At 44.0% G+C, this 18341-nt stretch overlaps 2 protein-coding genes across 18 annotated transcripts in view; one reads left to right on the forward strand and one right to left on the reverse strand.

The window, feature by feature from the left end:
- Positions 1-986: 986 nt before the first annotated feature.
- lrp12 (low density lipoprotein receptor-related protein 12) lies at positions 987-8876 on the forward strand. The gene is made up of 11 exons (XM_003459664.5): positions 987-1575; positions 3799-3855; positions 3951-4086; positions 4219-4421; positions 4510-4757; positions 5371-5520; positions 5599-5820; positions 5905-6171; positions 6791-6993; positions 7073-7205; positions 7418-8876. The coding sequence occupies exons 1-11, from the start codon at positions 1521-1523 to the stop codon at positions 8345-8347; spliced, it is 2604 nt and encodes an 867-aa protein (XP_003459712.1). The 5' UTR covers positions 987-1520; the 3' UTR covers positions 8348-8876.
- Positions 8877-14322: 5446 nt separating this feature from the next.
- rims2b (regulating synaptic membrane exocytosis 2b) overlaps positions 14323-18341 on the reverse strand; it is a 66685-nt gene continuing 62666 nt past the window's right edge. For all 17 annotated transcript variants that reach the window (XM_019350604.2, XM_019350612.2, XM_019350603.2 and 14 more), the window contains 2 exons: positions 18177-18316; positions 14323-15084 (listed from right to left, as the gene is read on the reverse strand). In XM_019350604.2, coding sequence (XP_019206149.1) covers positions 14896-15084; positions 18177-18316 — 329 coding nt within the window. In that variant the 3' untranslated portion in view covers positions 14323-14895. The remainder of the gene's footprint in view (positions 15085-18176; positions 18317-18341) is intronic.

The following is an 18341-nucleotide window of genomic DNA, read 5'->3' on the forward strand; positions in this document are numbered from 1 at the left end:
CATATAATAAATCCCATAACATGAGTCTGCACATGAACCTGAGTGTCTGTGTGTGTGATTTTATTTCATATGAAATGTTCTAATTTCCTGATCAGATTACAATCAGACTGTCCACTCAGTCTCTCAGCTACAAAGATGGAGAATGGAGATTTGAATCTGAGCTGCTAATCAATCACTGATGGAGTCGTGGTCCCTGTCCTAATATATTGATGACTGATTCATTATTAAAGCTCTTGTGTAACAAACTAACATCTGTGTTTTTTATTGTTCGTGAAACTCGAGCAGATGAATTCTCTCCACTCTGAGCTCTGATTTCATGATTGAGGAAATCAGTCACAGGGTCAGTTAGCTGGTCCAGGTGCAGCAGGAGGTGAGGAGTCTGAGGGAACAGCTGCCAGAGAGCAGGTCAGGTTCACAGAGCTGAAGGTGGATCTCTGCGTGGAACAGAAAAGCTAGTTTCAGCTGAGGATTAAAAATCTCAGAGTTGTTAGAAAAAACTGCTTCCAGCTGCAGGCTGCAGGTCCAGCACAAAGTGGGTAGCAAAGGGTGTGTGTGTGTGAGTGTGTTTGGGGAGGTGAGTGCTGCAGCACCTCTGAGGGTTCACAGACAACAGATGTTCTGTTCTGCAAATACTGCATCTGTTAGTGACAAATCTCTCTCTCTCTCTCTCTCTCTCTCTCTCTCTCACACACACACACACACACACACACACTAACTCAGTTACTGACACACATGCAGATATGTTAGATAGAAAGCACTTAAGCATGTAAAGCTTATGAGTTGCTGTATGAGGCATATTGAGTGCTCAAGTGCAGTAGAAAAGCGCTTTAGAAGAACCGGTTCAACTAAACACACGGCCATATGTTCACTACATAGATGTAGTGAATATTTGAAGGAAGTTCGGCTCTGTGATTAATGAAGTGCCTTGACATCTTCAGGAAACAGGAAGTTCACATAAACGAACAAATGACAAAAACGGCGGGGCCATGTTAGTGACGCCACTGTCAAAGGGGCGGGGATTCTCTCTGCGGTCTGTTGTTGTTGTTCGGCTCGACGGAAGCTAAAACCTAACAGCTTCGCACGGAAATGCGCTCACGACTTCTATCAGATCGACAGTAGTGCTGCTGACTCGGTGAAGGTCCCGTGAGCTCGGATTGACCCGGTTCGCCCCCCCCCCCTCTGGGTCGGATGACTCTGTCCCGTTAGCATGTTGAAGCTAACGGGCCGGTGTTCTTAGCGTCAGCCTGTTAGTCGGCAGCTAGCGGGTCTTTGTTTCCGAGCTAACCGAGGTTCTTCGCAGTATGTCCCGCTGCGTACCCCCCGCACAGCTCGATTCCGCGTTAACGTCACGTTCAGCGGCTCGCGTCTGTGTTAATTGAATGCCGGGTTTATCGGGGAGCTCCGTTATCCTCGGTAGCCGCTCGGTTCGGAGCCGAGGTCTGCTAACAGCTGACATGCAGCGCTCAGCTCTGTGACCTTGGACTCTTCACCATTATCTTCATCAGAACATCAGGGTTATCATGGCCCTCAAAACAGACTGCAGGCAGGGTGTGGTTTGCCTCCTCCTCCTCACAGGTGAGTGCAGACTGACCTGTTTTCAAGTGTGTACACTTGTGTTTTGTTCTGATGACGCCGGGTCCGGTCTCTTTAAGACTTCCCCCTTCCTGACAACTTACTTTCTCTTGAATAAAGTGGTTCTGGAAGATTGCAGGAGGGCAGAGCTGTACACCTGTAACCATTTAAGGACAGAGTATCACAAGCTAATGTTACTTAATTTAATGTTTAACATGGACATGTGGCAAGAAGTGATTGTGGGCACTTATTATCACCAAGATTTTATGTCCCAAAAACCTGGACCTAAATCTGTAATATTTCACAGTACAGATCTTACTGCACCATCCAGTCTGCTCTGAATCCACCAGTAGAGAAAGAGGAAGTACAATGGAGAGGCAGATGTGGAAGGACAGAACATCTAGTGGTGGCTCAGAACAGCTGGAAATGGCTCTTACAGATTACTTTACATTTGGTCTGCTGTGATCAATGGACAGGTGTCACTACAGTCATTCTTCATTTCTTCTGTGTAGTAAGCATAGCAGTTGGCAGATATCAATCAGTTTCTATTAAAGCTTGAAGATGTTGAGCATGGTTCAGTAATAATACCAATCATGATAATGAAACGGTCTATGTAAGTGATCAGGGCTTCACAAGTATCTTAACAGGGACCACCTTCTCTTAACCACTTTGGGCTGGAGTCAGAATGACAGGCTGGTACACCTGACTAGGTTCCCTGTCCGTCACAGGGCTAGCACTTACCACCAATAAGAATCACCAGTTGACCAGCAAGCTTTTCTTTAGTCTGTAGGAGAACAGATACCACAGAAAGGACAGGAAGTCTGATCCTTCTTCCTGTAACAGCTGTAACCACTGCAACACTTGACCTTAGACTGCTTTATGACACAACTACACTAAAACTGGCATAACAGCACCCCTGGTGGTCAAACTTGTAACATTTGATTATCATTTTTTGAAAATTAACAATGTTGAGCATTGGCCAGCTATTTGACCCTGCAAGATTGAGCATTCTTTAAGATGCCAAATTTTCAAAATAGAGTCCTCCCATTAAGTATCATCTGCTATCTTCCTTCAACATTTTATCCATCCTGTTTAACTTTATGTCTTTTTTACATGTAACATTTAACAAGAACTTGCTGGATGTAGAACACTGTGTTGAGACCACAGACAGGATAAACGATGGCCCAAGCTTGTGTATGTGAAAAGCAAAACATGCATTCTTTTTTCTAATGGTCACCAAGGCCAATTACCTGTAGTTCTATACAAGTCTGTGTGAAACCTGACCTCTGACCTCCGTAAAGATGTTCCCGATTAGTTTAGGGGCTCAGTCACTTGTTTGAGTGATTTAAATATGAAGTCCTGATTACTAAGGATATGCTAATGACTGATTGGCAGGTCATTAGCCAATGATGCGGCAGTTTCACAGTGAGCTCCAGCTCTCACTCTTCAGATGTGGTTTTAAAACAGCAAGATGGCTGCAGCAAAAACTCTCAAAGCTTCATAATATAATTGTAAACTGATTGCAAAAGTCCTTATCTGACCTTCAAGGGGGACAGAGGCAAGCGTTTTCATCACACTGTCAAGCCATTTTTATAAAAAGGGTGGGGATAATCTGAGTCCATGATCTAAACATGTACAAATAAGCGGCTCATGAATCAGCCTGATCACCTGGCATACTGTCTCTGTGCATGGTTTTCCAGCTGCACAGGAGCACAGAAGAGAGCATTACGCAGAGTTGTACAGGTTGCCTAGCGGATAGTCAGATGTCCTCTCCTCCTCTTTTCTCAGGAAGATTAACAAATTCCTTCAAGACCCATCGCACTCTGGTCATGTACTGTTTCAACATCTACCTTCAGGCAGACATTTCAGATCCATAAAGACAAAAATTAACAGACTAAGGAACAGCATTATCCAGCTGTTCATCAGCTGTATGTCACCCTGTTATCAATATAGCTGGGATAGCTCAGTAGGTAGAGTGGTGGCCCCATGATCAGAAGGTCGAGGGTTCGAATCGACTGAACAGCTACCCTGAGGTACCCCTGAGCAAGGTACCGTCCCTACACACTGCGTACCGGGCAGCCAGTGGCTGCCCACTGCTTCACTGAGTGAATGGGTTAAATGATGAGAGGAAATTCTCCACGGGGATCAATAAAGTATACATTATTACATTATTATTATTATATGAAATCACTTCTAACCACGTGTTGTTGTGTTTTTTTTCCCCAGGATGCTTTTCTGCCTCTCAGAGGAATGAAAATGTCTATGTGTCAGGGATTTCTAATGGTGAGGTCACATTCATGACATCAGAGCAGCACTAATGGCACACACACACCCACAAACACACAGTGTCACACTAACAGTCCGACCCTGCCCCCCAGCCTGCAGTGACGTGGCAGAGCTCCTGCGGGCATCCAGCGGTATAATCACCAGCCCCGGATGGCCCTTCCAGTATCCAGCCCGAATGAACTGCAGCTGGAATATCAGGGCACGACCTGGAGATGCCATCACCATCAGGTACTGCACTTACTGTCTCCATAGTTACACCTGCCACATCCACATCAGGTCACAGAGTAAAAAGCAACAACCAAATCCTCATTTTAACCCCATCTTTGCTCTCATGATGCCCTCCCTGTTCTGTCTTTGCAGCTTCCAGGACTTTGACCTACAGGGTTCCCATCGCTGCACCTCAGACTGGATGTCCATCAGCAGCTACAGGAACCTGGATGGACTCCGGGTTTGTGGCTCCTCCTTGCCACCACCCTACATCTCCTCTCAGGACCATTTGTGGATCCACTTCCACTCGGATGACAGCCTGACGGGAAAAGGCTTCAGACTGTCATACATCAGCGGTGAGGAAACGGGATGTGGTATTGGTGATGTAACTGGAGTAGAGGCTATTCCTGGATGGGAAACAAGTAAGATTTGTTGTGTTTGCAGGTAAGCCGCTGGCATCCAGCTGTGATGTGGACCAGTTCCACTGCTCAAATGGGAAGTGCATCCCAGACTGGTGGCGCTGTAACTCCATGGACGAATGCGGTGACAATTCAGATGAAGAGATGTGTGTGGACTCGCCATTCTCCTTCCAGCCCTGCAGCCTGAACCAGTTCCCCTGCCTGTCTCGCTACACCCGCATCTACACCTGCTTGCCCCACAGCCTGCGCTGCGACGGTAGCATCGACTGCCAGGTAACATGCCACCTAGGTGAACCATTGCAACTGCTCAAATGGTGCCTCGCCCACTTGCCGCTGCTGTTTATGTGAATTACATTAATGTGTCAAACAATAACAGGCAGCCAGAGTACTGAACCGGTACTCCTGCCATTCGCCCGATGCACATCCTTGGGTTCACCACTCACACCACATGTGGGCTAATCACCACAAAGAGATCTGCCAGAGTTCTGCTGACTCAGCCTGTGCTGCTCTGCTATCTGTAACTTGAGCTGATCTGTTGGAGCTTATGAATGAAATGGTCTCTTAATGATACAGACATCATGTCAGATGATGAGCAGAATGCGAGCTAGGGCGTTAGGATTTTAAGCATGTTTAATATGAATATAGCTGTTTATATCTTACGAGGTATTAGTATTGTACTAATGCTGTGTTTACTCAACATATTGCTACAAGTCGTTACATCTACGAGAAGGAGCACCTTATGTTGAAGATTTAACCCAGTGCTTTAGAGCTCAGGTGACCGGGACTGTGCCTGGTCTCCAAAGGAGACAACAATCCACTTCAGGGGTTCCTTGGGCTGGACTGCTGACCATGTCCTCAACTTGGTGTGTCACAACGTCTCTTTCAGGACCTTGGCGATGAGATAGACTGTGATGTTCCCACCTGTGGCGAGTTGTTGAGGAACTTCTATGGTTCTTTCAGCTCTCCAAACTATCCTGATTTCTACCCTCCAGGAAGTAACTGCACCTGGCTGATTGACACTGGAGACCACCGAAAGGTAACCTCTGATCCCTGAGCGTGTTTGGGTAGCAAAGGACATCAACATTCCTGATGTTCTTCCTGTCTTCTCCTGCAGGTTATCCTAAGGTTCACAGATTTTAAACTTGATGGGACTGGCTATGGCGACTATGTCAAAGTCTATGATGGGCTGGAGGAGAACCCCCGTCGCCTTCTCAGGGTGCTGACTGCCTTTGACTCCAGAGCGCCGGTCGCTGTGGTTTCATCATCTGGTCAGCTCCGAGTTCACTTCTACGCTGACAAGATCAATGCGGCCAGAGGCTTCAACGTCACCTACCAGGTGTGTTTGATTTTTGAGGTGTTGTGCAGGTGGTGTTCTGTTCTATTGTTCTTGATTAAGCATTCTTTGTGGTCCTGTTTTTAGGTGGATGGGTTCTGCCTGCCCTGGGAGGTTCCATGCGGGGGGAACTGGGGCTGTTACACCGAGCAGCAGCGCTGCGATGGGTACTGGCACTGCCCCAACGGTCGGGATGAGCTAAACTGCTCCTCTTGTCAGGAGGATGAGTTCCCCTGCTCCAGAAACGGAGCCTGTTACCCTCGGTCGGACCGCTGCAACTACCAGAACCGCTGTCCCAATGGTTCTGATGAGAAGAACTGCTTCTTCTGCCAGCCAGGAAACTTCCACTGTAAGGTACGATGATAAGACCATACCGGCGTGTTCTGACTTCAGTCTTTAACAATTCAACTCAAACGAGAAGCAGTAGGGTGGTCCTGTGAATCATCACAGACATATGATCTCCCTCACACAATAAACTGTAGGTGAACTTTGTTTAAAGCAGGTTCCATTTTCAACTTTTTGTAGATGATTGTTGGGCTTTTCTCTGTATGCATTATTGTAGGGTCTACCTTATAATATAAAGCGCCTTGAGGCGACTGTTTTTGTGATTTGGCGCTGTATAAATAAAATTGAATTAAATAGATGTAGTTTACAAATGCCTTCCAAATGCCTGACATCACATAGTCAGCTGCCATTAAAAGAAAAATTGCAGCTAAAACATTAGAAATGCAACCAAATAACTCCAAACACATCTTGTCTGCAGCTGTAAACAGCTGTAAACCCACTCAGTTTGAGGCTGATCACATGATGGCAGCATCAGGACAGCTTTGTGGAGTCCAAGTCACAATTCCCACATCTGTCTTTTGTTGTGTGCCATTCTGTCTAATACAGAGAAAGGCATGTTTAACATCCAGTTACAGAACACTACAACACTTTAACCTTTGAGTGATCCCTGTGTGTCTGATCCCTTCAGAATAATCGCTGTGTGTTTGAGTCGTGGGTTTGCGACGCACAGGATGACTGTGGGGATGGCAGCGACGAGGAGAGTTGTCCTGTCATTGTTCCCACACGAGTCATCACAGCTGCCGTCATTGGCAGCCTCATCTGTGGCCTCTTATTGGTCATTGCCCTTGGTTGCACATGCAAGCTGTACTCGCTGCGCATGTTTGAACGCAGGTGAGAATGTCAATACATTTCTGTTCACCTCGTGCCTCTGAACTCATTGTGATTCAAGGCTTGTAATTGGTTGTTCCAGGTCATTTGAGACCCAGCTGTCCAGAGTGGAGGCGGAGCTGCTGAGGAGGGAAGCCCCGCCCTCTTATGGTCAGCTGATTGCGCAGGGACTGATCCCACCTGTGGAGGATTTCCCAGTGTGCTCAGGGAGCCAGGTACAGTTCTTATCTCACATAGCAGGAAGCTCCTGATTAAAGTTTTTGCACACAGCTCTCTTTGTACACTGAAGAATGATCATATGGTTAGGTCTGAGGTCAAATGGAGGTTAAATACCACCTTTTTAAAGGTGACTCTATGTGGTCCTCAGGGACTTCAGCTAGATCCAGTTTGAACTGGTTCTGATGATTTCTCTTGTCTCTGTCCTCAGGCCTCTGTCCTGGAAAATCTTCGTCTGGCAGTCCGCTCTCAGCTCGGCTTCACATCCCTCAGGCTGCCCTCCTCTGGTCGTCGTAGCAACCTGTGGCGTCGCCTCTTTACTTTCTCACGGTCCCGGCGCTCAGGTTCTTTGGCTCTGGTCTCTGCAGACCTGGAGGACAGCGCTGGCACTGGTAGCACCGGAAGCTCCGGCTCAGACCTGTTGTCTCCAGACTCGGATGATACAGACACTGAGGGCGAGCGAGGGCGAGGCATCAGTGCAGTGGGTGGGCCTGTTTCACCCCTCCCCCAGAAGACCCCGCCTCCCTCCGCTGTAGAGGCTGTGCTTTCGATGACACCTTCTGTGACCCTGACATCTGGCCGAGACAATGACAGGCCTAGAGAGGCCCTCCCTCCATCCAGCCCTGTCACTATAGTAACCTCCAGTCCAGATCCCGAATGTCACAGTGACACCTCTGACCTCTCCGCCCCAGCTGCCTCTGCCCTGCAGCGCCTGGCCCAAAACCTGCACCGCTTAGCTAGAAATCTGACAAGAACAAGTCAGAACCAGCAGAGCCAGACCTGGAGCAATCATAGCCCACTGCACCAGCTGGAGACAGGAAGAGGTGGGGTTGAAGTCACAGAGCGACGGGGGAGTGGAGAGGAAGACGAAGATGTGGAGCTCCTGATCCCCGTCTCTGACTCAGATTCCTCTTCCTCGTCCTTGCTTGTCAGCGACATCCGACAACCTCTGCTCGAGTCATACCCCTCCTCCACTGTGAACCATGCCCCCCGCCATCACAATGGGAACAGTGGTCGAGGAGGGCGGGATGGCCCCTGTGAACACTGCGGAATGGTCCACACAGCTCAGATCCCTGATGCTTGCCTGGAAGCGACTGGCAAAACAGAGAGCAGTGATGATGAGCTGCTGCTGCTATGCTAACAGGCGAACTGAAAGGCTAACACTAGCCCTACTCCTTCAGTGTTCTAACACACTAAGTGCAGCTGTAGGCCTGTCGGTTAGCATGTTAACAACATGCTAACATGTTAACAACAGCATGTTAACAACATGCTAACTGACAGGAAAGCACTGCACAATGCCACACACCTCACTCCTCACACACTGAGAGGGGTGGGATTATTATATTATAGCATCCTAGCTGGATCTGTGATGTCAAAGGTAAACAAACTGAGTGATGTCACTGATTGAATTTTATTTGGTACGACTTTAAAAACAGTCCCTCTGTTTCCCGGTCTATCTGTTAAAGCGCTGCCCAACCTTAGGTACGACTGAATTCTAGAGTTCCCAAGCAGGAGAGGGTCATTGACCGTTGGAGGCAGCCAAACACTTCTTCCTAAAATCTAAGGCCAGGCCACATAAGATAAGATAACCTTTATTAGTCCCACGCGTGGGAAATTTGTTTCCCAAACATATAGCCCTCCCCCCAATTGTTCAGTTGGCATTTACTTTACTCCCATTGGTCCTGATGTCAGTGACTGCACTGACATCAGAGTTCAGGTTACTTCCTTTGGTACTGCACACAAACTGAGGAAGAGGTGAGGTCAACAGGTTCTCCTGTCACCTGCAGTCACATAAGGGTGGTGCCAAGTACGAAGGAATATTAGGGCCACATTAGGCAAAGCATATATATATATTATTGATTATTGGGTGTCGAACTCCAGGCCTCGAGGGCCGGTGTCCTGCAGGTTTTAGATCTCACCCTGGGTCAACACACCTGAATCAAATGATTAGTTCATTACCAGGCCTCTGGAGAACTTTGAGACATGTTGAGGAGGTAATTTAGCCATTTAAATCAGCTGTGTTGGAACAAGGGCACATCTAAAACCTGCAGGATACTGGCCCTTGAGGCCTGGAGTTCGACACCTGTGATTTAGATAATAAACTCGTAATTTTGAGAATAGTCAAAACGTGGAAATTACATTTTCAATACAAACAGCCACGGCTTCTATGCCCTCTACAAAATGCCTTGTGTAGTTGAGTTAGTGAAATTACTTCAGAATCGGTTTTCATTACAGGAACGTGTTTCTCTTTTAGCTCATAAACACAATGATGCTGAAGAGATGGTGCAGAAAGCTGCATCTGGTCAGAAGGGAAAAATACACAAACTTGAAAGAGTTGGTCGGATTTGTGCTAAATGAAATGGCTAGCAATGGACAGGTGCAAAGATACCAATGGTTGTATCACAAAACACAATAAGACACATCTGTTTGTTTCACTAACTTATCTACACTATATAGAGGGTATAAGAGCCATGGCAGTTTCTTGGCTTGAAATGACTGTAATCTCCACATTTTGACTTGTTTTATTCAAAATACTATTTCAAGTTTGAGCTTACATTTCAACTTTAATCTCAAAATTGACACTTTTTTTTCTTAATGTGACCCTAATACTTCATCCTATTCAAGAGACGCTGGATGATTAGGTCAAATATTCGGTGTTTTGAGTAGGAGAATGTTCATTGGCTACTGACAGTAAAGCACAATGTGACATGTTCAACAGTCGAGTTTGATTTTAGAACCAGACCAATAGCTGGGTTTTCTGCCCGAAATGATGTGACCCTCATGTTCAGTTCAAAGAAAAAGAAGGTCAAAGGTCAGTGTTTACAGCTCACATTGGACCTAAAGGATTTGATACAGCGGAGGATCAGAACTCAAGTCAGACTTACCTGAATTATAAAGGTTTCGTAGCCTCGCCCGTCGTCGCTGCTCCTCCTAGACTGACGTCATTTCTGATGTTTGTTACAGTTTTTGGTACTCAGCTGACCTTGTGTGTGTGTGTGTGTGTGTGTGACTATGTATATTTATTATTATTATTATTATTATTATTATTATTCATGATGTGGTTATTATTGTTGTAGTTATTATTCTTGTTGTTGTGGTGGTTTTGCTGTTTTCTGGCCTGCATGAATTTGGCCGTTTCGTGTTTTTCTTTGTAGTTAAAAACTGTTAAACTGCACTAAACATTAAAGATTCACCTCCAGTGTCTCTTGTATTCTTTTTCTTTGCTCAGCTTTCCACATGAACGAACACATCACTATTTGCTCTGTGACAGCACATAGATGAGAACAGAGCTGGTGAAAAAAAGTAGGTAATTCAGAGTAAGCAAGTGAACTCAGCTCCTGTCAAATGTGTCAAATATCAATTTACTTGTAGAAACATTTAATTATTTCACTATATCATTAATAATTTCGTGGTTCCTGTGCTTCAGTATGTCATAAAATAATTTAACGTTCACTGCACTAATTGATCCAGGGTTTACTCAGTGCATTCACATGAAAGGGGTGGTGTTGGTAGGATCTAAACAATCTAAAAGGATCATTTCATAATTCATACGGCTATTCATTCAAAGTAAATGACCGCTATGAGTACCACCTACACCACAGATGAAATGGTTAGCAAATAAAAAATTATATAGAACATAAATATAACAGTAAAATGCAAATCAACACTATTGTAAAAAAACAAAACAAAAAACAATAGATGAATGCTGCAGGAAACTGGCTAATGTGGTGATTTATAGAAAATAGCAGTAAAATAAAGATTTTCATCCCAATGAATGATTTTATGACTGAGTGCACGCTGTTAATTTGTAAGGTGACATTAGAGCTGTGAAACTTTAAACTGAATCTATTTAATCATTAAAGCTTAAATCACTGCATTTTGCCACAGATCAAAGTGAAAGTAATTCAATGGATTGAACACAGATGCTGAGCTGTCAGCTGATCGGTACCTGGTGTTGACTTGGATCAGGTAGGGGGAAGATGCTGGACTGACATGGTGTATCCAAATGCATAGTGAGAGTGCACTGGGAACACCTGGCAGAGGCCCCTGTCCTAAGACCTTCAACTCCTACCTCCAAAAAGCTTTGATTGCATTCCAAAGGAGGCTGGGGACACAGAGTCCATGTGGATTCAGTGGACTCTGGCCTTTGTCACCAATACTGTTCATAGTTTTTAATGAACAGAATATCTAGTTGTAGCCAGATGGTGGACAGTGGTCTCTGCTTCATTCGCCTTGGCATTTTATCTATGCTTTTTGCAGATGATGTGGTTCTGTTGGTTTCATCAAGCAGGTGACCTGCAGCTTAAGCTGGAGCAGTTCAATTCAAATGTGAAGTAGTGGGAATGAGAATCAGCACCTCCTTGTCCAAGTGGGACCTGGAGTGCCCACTTCCAGGTCAGGTACGAGTTAATTCCCCAGGTGGCAGAGTTGAAGTATCTTGGGGTCATGGTCACAAAAGAGTGGAGAATGAAGCGTGAGAGGTACTACTGGATTGGGGCAGTGTCCGCAGTAATGTGGCTGCTGTATTGATCTTTTGTAGTGAAGAGAGAGAAGAAAAGCGAAGATTTTGATTTACTCGTCAATTTATATTACTACCCTTACCTATGGTCACAAGCTCTGGGTAGTGACAAAAAGAATGAGATTGCAGATATAAACAGCAGACACTTGATTGCAGCTGTTGCTGCTATGGGTGGCCCGACCAATCATTAGTTATAAGGAATCAGTCCCACTCATAACCACTGTTAGCAGTATCAAATGAATCACCTACAACCACTTTCCAAGTGCCTCACTACAATACTATGGAGGACAAGAAGTGTGGTGCACATCAAAATATTTATATTTTATACACAGTGTGTGCAACGACTGCAGCCTTTAAACTTGTGATTAAAATACTGTCTGCAAACATCAGTCCAGATGTTACCACATTACTTTCTGATACTTCTAGTTAAAAGAACTGAGACAGGGTGATTAAAATAATAGCTGTCAGTTCTCTCATTATTTATATTACTGCCCTCTGCCAAGACTGAAGAGGACACTATTGACTTAATTTTGTTTATTTCTGGCCTCTATAAAATCTGATCGCTTAGATTTCTGAATCTAAAGAATGAATGCATTTAAATTAGGAACTGCACACCTAGCCTTCAAAAGTCTGGTAAAGTATGAGTACCGTTTTTAAGTTTTGTAACACCCTGTTAAAGATCACATAAGAAACACACCACATCTCATTTTATATAGTACACTGTTTAAATTACAAACTATATACTCCAGTGTTCCGCTTAATCAGTCATTTTTTACTGATATCACTGATAAACCAGTTGTGAAATTCCCCTGGAAGTGTTTTTACAAACTGTTTCTTGTTTTTGAACAATTTATCAGCAACTGTCTCCACAGCCTTATTGGAAGATATCTGAATATCTTCTGTTCCACTTTTCCTAACCTGGAGATCCTGACAAGGACACAAACCTTAGCGCTTATCATAGACGTTACATCCTCCGTGCAGCAAATCCAGAGAGAGATCAGTGATCGGAAATCTACCCCTTTCTGGCAGCTAAAGTTAGCATTCTTTGAAAAATGCTGGATCATATATGATTTGTCTGAGACCTAAGTTTGTGGTGAACATGCCCCATCACACCTCTATTGACTTCACCAACAGTACAGATATTCTGTGCTTAAGTAGAAGTACAAATACTACTGTTAAAAATACACCAGTAAAAGCTGAAGTACTGATTTAACTTCTTTACTTAAGTAAAAGTAAAAACGTACAGGCTTTGAAATGTACTCAAAGTAAGAAAGTAAAAAGGAGGATGTTTCTATTTCTGTGCAAAGCTATCTGAATCTTGTGCTAACATAGTGATAAAATATTATCAGTGGATAGGTCTGAGGAAAAAGAATGAAAATAAATACTATATATCTATTTTCTTTTGCCTACACTGTACAGGATGACTTTGCCTCTAAATAGGAAAATGTGTACAGTCAGGGGCTAAAGACGGGGGAACCCTGAAATTGGTTGTAACAGCTCGGTGTGGGTAAAGGAATCACAACTCACAATAATTTTTATTTCTATTTCTATTCTGTTTGAATCTCTGCTACACTTGATGTCACCTAACTCTGACAATGAAACCACAGCCACTGTGCACCAGCCCAACACACTGTTCTTTACTTTAACCCATCACAGTACAGTAAACTAACCAGTTTATCTTGTACTAACATGCAGCGTGTTTTCATGCAACCTTTAAATACCAGTAAGTCATCCTTAGTTTGATAATTAAAGTAAAAAGTAGTCAGTAAAAACTACTGAAGTAAAGTAGAGATACCTGAAAATTGTACTTATGTTGCAACAGTAATGAAGTATTTGTACTTTGTTACAGTTTGCCACTTCTGGACTGTGCTGTATGCATTAAGGAGGATGGAAGCTTGAACACTGAATTTCAGAACCATCCTGGGCTATAAGAAACAGAGCCTGTAAGGGACACAAAAGTGGGCAAATGAAGTGGATCACTTTTTCAGTAGGTGTGATCTGCCCCCCTGCCAGGTTTGGCCCCACTGTGCAACTTCTAAAACCTTATGATGCTACTACAGCCCATGGGCTCAAGATTTGCCAGACACCAAATATTTGAACACTTCAGAAAGGAACGACTACGATGCTTTCTAAGATTTGAATGAGTACCATTACTTTGTTGCTAGTCACCAGGTAGCACAGCATTATATTCCAGGTAGCTGAAATTAAGTAACCCTACAAACATTCTTACTGTTTAGTTTCAGTCTTAATCTTTTTTGCCAGAAATGTTAGTCGAGTTGCCCGTTTTAGTTTTTTATTTAAATCCCTCAGTCAGAACATGGCATATCATGTTTGGATCCAGAAGTGGCTAGTGAAATCAGACCACAAGAGGTGTATAGCAACACAGTGAGAATCTGTTTTGCACTGTGTTGTATATAGTGAGTCAGCTACAGGAGAACTTTCAAAGACCCAAAAACATTTTAATGTGTAGAACCTCACAGATCCAGTCACCTTTGTAAAAATCACAGAACCAGTGTTCTCAGTAATATCATCAGAATCTTGTAAAACCAGAGTTATGTACCTAACTTGATCATAACGTCCTAAACAGAAACACAGAGGTTGTTTAAGAATCTTTATTTTGAAGTTTTAGACAACATTCTCATGTTCTCACACCCTGGCATGGTCTTACATATTTTCATGCTCTCACATGTTGTCATGTTTGTTGTTCTCATGTTCTTTTGTTTTCACGTTTTCATGATTTTACTTGTTGGTGTGGTGTTTTTCTTCGATGGAGTTTATGTTCTAATGTTTTCGTCATTCCATGCATAAACATAAAGAAGCCCCCTCTATGTTCCTGTGTCTCCATGGATACTATCTCATAACTCAATCTTGTGGGTTCCTGACATGTCTTTAACAGTCGTATGACTTCCAAGGAGCTGCTGTGATTAGCTGGCAGCTGGAGGTCACATGGCCACTCCTTTCTTTACCCATCATCCTTTGTTGAGTGTCTCCCCCCGCAGTGGGCAGGTCAGGAATAGCACCTTCCTCATCGTCCTAGTGACATCATCATGAAATTGTCATGTCATCCCTGTGATGTCATCATGCAGCATGCAGCAGCAGAGGATTCTGAGACTTTGTTTTAGGGCCCATCCTGCAACGTGTCTATGACCAATCAGCCATGCCTCCTGATGCTAAGACTTGCTACCTTCTGTCTCCTTATTGGTCAACGGCGCCAACGCAGGATCCACTAATGAGGTGGCAGGAAACAGTTTGAACCAGCCAATTACCATATTGGACAGGTCCAGATCATCCAATAGAATCTGGGCAGCGCCCATGAATGATTTATGGTCCATCCGACCGTAGTCACCCCAGACGATGATCTGCAGAGAGAGGAGAGGAGGAGATCCTCAGTGACATTACACACATGAAGGTGTGTTTTTTTTCTTTGTAGATGGCACTGTGAGTGGGGTTTTTTGCTGTTTTGAGGATCATTAGATAATGAACCTCAGAAAGATAAGATTAATATCTACAACAATGAAGAACCTGACTTGAGACACTGACTCAGTTTTTATAAACCATGGATACCAGTAGCTTTCCTATGTTCTCAAAGCCCTCATGATCTCGGTCCCCATGTTCTTTTTAAACCTCCCAAAAAGCTCTGTGATTATGGTACACATCAACCTAAATATCTCCCGTTACTGATCTCAAAGTCTAAGAGTGCTAACTTGTTATTTTTCATAAGGCTCTGAGGCTACCATATCCTGGTGAACTTGATGTGTTTGTCCACTGAGACATTCTAACGCACTTTGGCAAGGACTGCCTAAAGCTAGTACCCGAGCACAAGCAAACAGCATGTAAGATGTCTGAATACAGAAACCACCTGAGATTTGGCCTCAGATGCAGACAAAACAGGATTACTCCTAAAAGTCTGCAAATTAGATCTGAGTTAAGGGCCTCTGAGCTACAAAAGCAACAAAAATCCCCCAGAAGGCCAGCTGCTCAATGAATGGGTGAGACAAACATTTTTTAATAATTTCCCCTAGGGATCAATAAAGTATTCTGATTCTGATTTTACCATCAACATGCTAAAATCAAAAGAGGAGTAGAGCCGACAAAGACTTACTATGGTTCTAGATGAGAACACTCTTCAAAAGGTGTTTGAATTCACTGAGAAGGCTCGTCTAGCACAGAATTCTAAGACCAGGCGAGAAAATAATTTTGATCTACTTGTTGTGCATTGGAAGCACCAGCAAAATCCAAAGAATGTCCTCAGCGGCCAGAAGAGAGAAGGATGCCACACTGAGGGTGTGGACAAATCAGTGAAAAATTTGCCAATTTTTGACAAAAAATGTTATCAAAATTTTGTCAATTTGACAACTCACACAAGCGGAGAAAAACATCCTTGCAAAAGGGTTGAACTTTGCTGTGATGCCAAGACAAATCCCCCTAGTGGAACTGATCACAACCACAGAATTAGCAATTCGAAGCAACAATATTGCAGATGTGGACGAAAGTTTCGGCCTGTCTCAGCAATGGAAAGCGCCCAGCATCCAACATCAGCACAGAGGAGGGGAAGTAATGACAAAATTATCATCCTACCGGCAGATAAGGTTAGGTACACGGTTTAGCTAAACTTGAAAGACTATCATGTGAAAATTTTGTCACTGCTCACTGTGATAAAAATACTTATGAAACCCTGAAATGAGACCCAGTTAGTGGTTACAGGAATATGGTGACTGAAGCAGTTGTTTTAAGCAGTTAGAACAGGACAATGCTATTGACCAGACCTCATACCACAGGTTATACACAGAGTGGAAGCTACACCAAGTCTGTATGGTTTACTGAAGATACACAAACAGGGAGTACCTTTAAGATCAATTGTCTGTCTGATTAACTCAGTCAACTATAGTGTCTCAAAGTTTCTGGCTTTAATGTTCAAGCTGTTTGTAGGCAGCTCTAACCACTACATCCAGAACACCTAGGATTTTGTGGAGAAGGTGAGAGATGTCATTATGTATCCAGATGAAACAGCTGTCTTATATGATGTGACAGCTCTCTCTCCTTGTGTCGAAGTCACTGAAACAGTGGAGGTAGTTCATAAGAGATTACAGGAAGACCCAACCTGAGCAATAGGACCACCATCAGCACTGACCAAGTGCGTTTGCTGTTGGAACTGTGTCCTCATTGTACATATTTCACATACAATGGTCACTACTACAGGCAGAAACATGGGTGTGCCATGAGTTACCCAATTTCATCTATTGTGGCCAACTTTTATATGGAGGAAATGTAAAAGAGGGCTCTGTTATCCTACCCTGGAACACGACAAAGTAATTAGTTCAGGTATGTGGAATACACCTGGGTTAAAATCAAATCTCAGGATGTACCATAATTCACTGATTATGTTAACCTCAGTGGACAAACACATCAAGTTCACCATGGAGGATATGAAAATGAAAGGCTAGCCAGCTTAGACTGTGAGATTTCCATCAGTAATGGGGGAAATTTAAAAGTTATTGTGTACTGTAATCCACTTGAGCACCGACTGAGTGTGATCAGGACACTAGAGCACAGACCAAACACCATCCCCACAGATGCGGTGGCCAGGGAAGTAGAAGATGATCATATCAAGAAGGCCTTGAGTAAATGTGGTGATCCAGGAGAGAAGGACAACTGCTCCCTAAGCGAAAACCTTTAGTGATCCTTTAAGTGTCAGGAGTATTGGAACAGCTGAGACGCATTTTCTCTAAACACCACATCTCTCTCTCTGGGGGGCAGCTTCTGCAGTCAGGCAGCTTTTGCGATCAGAATTAAGATCTGACTTATGATTGCTGCACTGTTGTGCCAAAGCAGGTGGTCTCATTAATAAGATGGATGGAGCTTTGAGTGCAGGTAAGACATCAGAAGGAGTATCCGGAGTGCAGGATCGCCAGTGAAATGAAGGCCAAAGTAGATGGTCTTCAAGTCTGGGAACAAGGATTACTCGAAAAGCACATAACATGAACTGAATGCAGGGCGGAGAAGGTGTAAATATACATAGAGGGAGACCAAACGCCAACTGAATAACATCAAAGGCATGTGGAGGGGGATGAAGTTGATTACCGGCCTCAATCAAAGTGATCAGCAGCTGCGGGGGCAGTCTGGGCAGAGCCAGTGAACTGAATCTGTTTTTCAACAGGTTCAATAGTGAACCCTCTGTTGTCCCTCCTCACATAGTATTAATCTTAACATCCCCTCCTCCACTCAACTTGGAGGTTCAGAACCCCCCACCCACATTCTATCCTAGATTCCTCTTCATACACACATTGCTATGACTGCTAGCCAGGTGAGGAGTGGAGTTGCTTCAGCCTCTTTGTGTAGAGGCTGGAGCAACTATACACAAAGAAGGGCTGCAGGCCCTGATCCCAGGGTCCTGTAATCCTGTGCTGTCCAGCTGTCTGGCATCCTGCAGTATCAGTACATATATAATTACCTGTAGAACTTTGCCCTCAGGGTTTTCTTCAAACTGCAGCTGTTGCTGATAAAGAGGGTCAAGGGTTTTCCTTGCCAGACGAGTTCTTCTCTTTAACACACACTTTCCATTATCCATTAGATACACCTTCACATAAGGAGCTGCAAAACACACACACACATACAC

This window comes from Oreochromis niloticus, linkage group LG22, assembly GCF_001858045.2.
Source record: "Oreochromis niloticus isolate F11D_XX linkage group LG22, O_niloticus_UMD_NMBU, whole genome shotgun sequence".
NCBI lineage: Eukaryota > Metazoa > Chordata > Actinopteri > Cichliformes > Cichlidae > Oreochromis > Oreochromis niloticus.